The sequence below is a fragment of the Temnothorax curvispinosus genome, unplaced genomic scaffold (genome assembly GCF_003070985.1).
Source record: "Temnothorax curvispinosus isolate PA1 unplaced genomic scaffold, ASM307098v1 QBEX01011285.1, whole genome shotgun sequence".
Taxonomy (NCBI): domain Eukaryota; kingdom Metazoa; phylum Arthropoda; class Insecta; order Hymenoptera; family Formicidae; genus Temnothorax; species Temnothorax curvispinosus.
This window is the reverse complement of record NW_020221065.1, coordinates 2,218-3,974: the sequence shown is the minus strand read 5'-3', so window position 1 is coordinate 3,974 and position 1,757 is coordinate 2,218. Positions and strand designations below refer to the sequence as shown.

The following is a 1,757-nucleotide window of genomic DNA, read 5'->3' as shown; positions in this document are numbered from 1 at the left end:
AAGAGGATCGTGCAATAACATGGAGCAGGAGTTGTTGGAGCAATCCACCCTGTTAAATTCGAGGGAAGATTTTGCCGCGTGGGAGCAACGATGCGACGAGTTTATCGAATCGTTGGAAGAACAAAGCCGAATTAAACGGCCACGATTATCAATCAATCAGTCATCGATCGGTCTCAAACAGTCATTGGTCGCTTGTATCGCAAGACTCGAAGGTTTGAAAGACTCGGTACGTCAACGTTTCGTACATGTGGGTGCTGGATACAGAGTGCGACAGGACTCAGATGGCGCGAGATAGATACGGCTTTTAAAATTCGTATATTGACAGGTGCGGTAATAAATTCCAAACACATCGACCCTCGTCAATTTCTCAAAGATGCGGGAGACATTGTACTCGATCGTGTGCAGAACGTCATGCAACGACATGGCAATGTAAAAATATACACAATATTTAATGGTGAATTTGTTGCGGGTGACAAACGCGCAAATAAAAGTATCGCAACGAGAAGCTATGAACTCTTTCGTGAGTCCGATCTGCACGAGTGGTACAAGCAACACGTCATCGAGCCTACCTTAGCAAAGCTGGAGGAATTCCAGGAACGTGATAGCGGATAGGCGTTGTCGCGTATACTCAATTTAATGGTAAACGTGAACAAATACAATCCGTTGCACGCGGGGTGTTTTGTGGAAATACCGCAAGAAATTAAAAAGAAGAAGGCGGTGATAAATGTGCTATCAATGGACAATGCATGTTTCGCATGGTCAGTGGTGGCTGCTCTGTATCCAGTTGAGGAACACGCAGATCGGAAATCGTCGTATCCTCATTACACGTCGGTGCTAGATCTTACTGACATTAAGTTTCCAATGACGTTGGATCAAATTAAAAAATTTGAAAATCAGAACAACATCTCCATCAACGTGTACAGCATCGAGAAAAAAAACAAGGAACTTGTTATCTTGCCAATACGTGTTACTGACCGAAAGATGGACAGACACGTAAATCTGCTGTACGTGCATAACGATAACGTGGGACATTTTGCGTGGATCAAGAACCTATCCCGCCTCGTGAGCTCGCAAATCAACCGACACCATGGTCAGAAATACTTTTGCGATCGGTAAGTACCTATAGTTTTTTTAATAATATATAGAATATTTTGTGTATAAAAAATTTATAATATTTGCGTTTATTTTATTTGCAGATGTTTGCACTACTTCAGCTCCAACGAGAAATGGGCTGCCCACACCGTCGACTGTCAGGAGATGAATGACTGCGCGATCAAGTTACCGAGCGATAACGACAAGTGGTTGGCCTTTAAAAATCACAACAGGAAGGAACGAGTTCCGTTTGTTGTATACGCCGACCTGGAGTGTACCCTGGAGAAGATGGAAGCGGATCCGGAAACGTCCAGGTACACATATCAACATCATCGCGTGTTTAGCATAGGGTACTACGTGCGTTGCTCATACGACGAGTCGTTATCTATGTATCGGTTTCGTCGCGATAAGGATTGCGTCGCGTGGTTCGCCGAGGAGCTAAGACGTTTAGCTCACGACGTAAAAACTATATTGTCCACTAATATACCCATGGCAGATTTCACGCAAGACGAGTGGGAAAAGTTTAACAGCGCAACGCACTGTCACGTGTGCAAAGGACCGTTCGAGCCAGACGACGTGCGAGTACGCGACCATTGTCAGCTGACCGGTCGATACAGAAGTCCCGCGCATTCGAATTGTAACTTAAATTATAAAGATTCGCATTG

At 44.5% G+C, this 1,757-nt stretch overlaps 1 protein-coding gene across 1 annotated transcript in view; it reads left to right on the top strand.

Moving 5' to 3' along the window:
* The first annotated feature begins 981 nt into the window (after nucleotides 1-981).
* LOC112461349 overlaps nucleotides 982-1,757 on the top strand; it is a 2,535-nt gene continuing 1,759 nt past the window's right edge. The window contains exons 1-2 of the mRNA XM_025026562.1: nucleotides 982-1,112; nucleotides 1,197-1,249. Coding sequence (XP_024882330.1) covers nucleotides 982-1,112; nucleotides 1,197-1,249 — 184 coding nt within the window. The remainder of the gene's footprint in view (nucleotides 1,113-1,196; nucleotides 1,250-1,757) is intronic.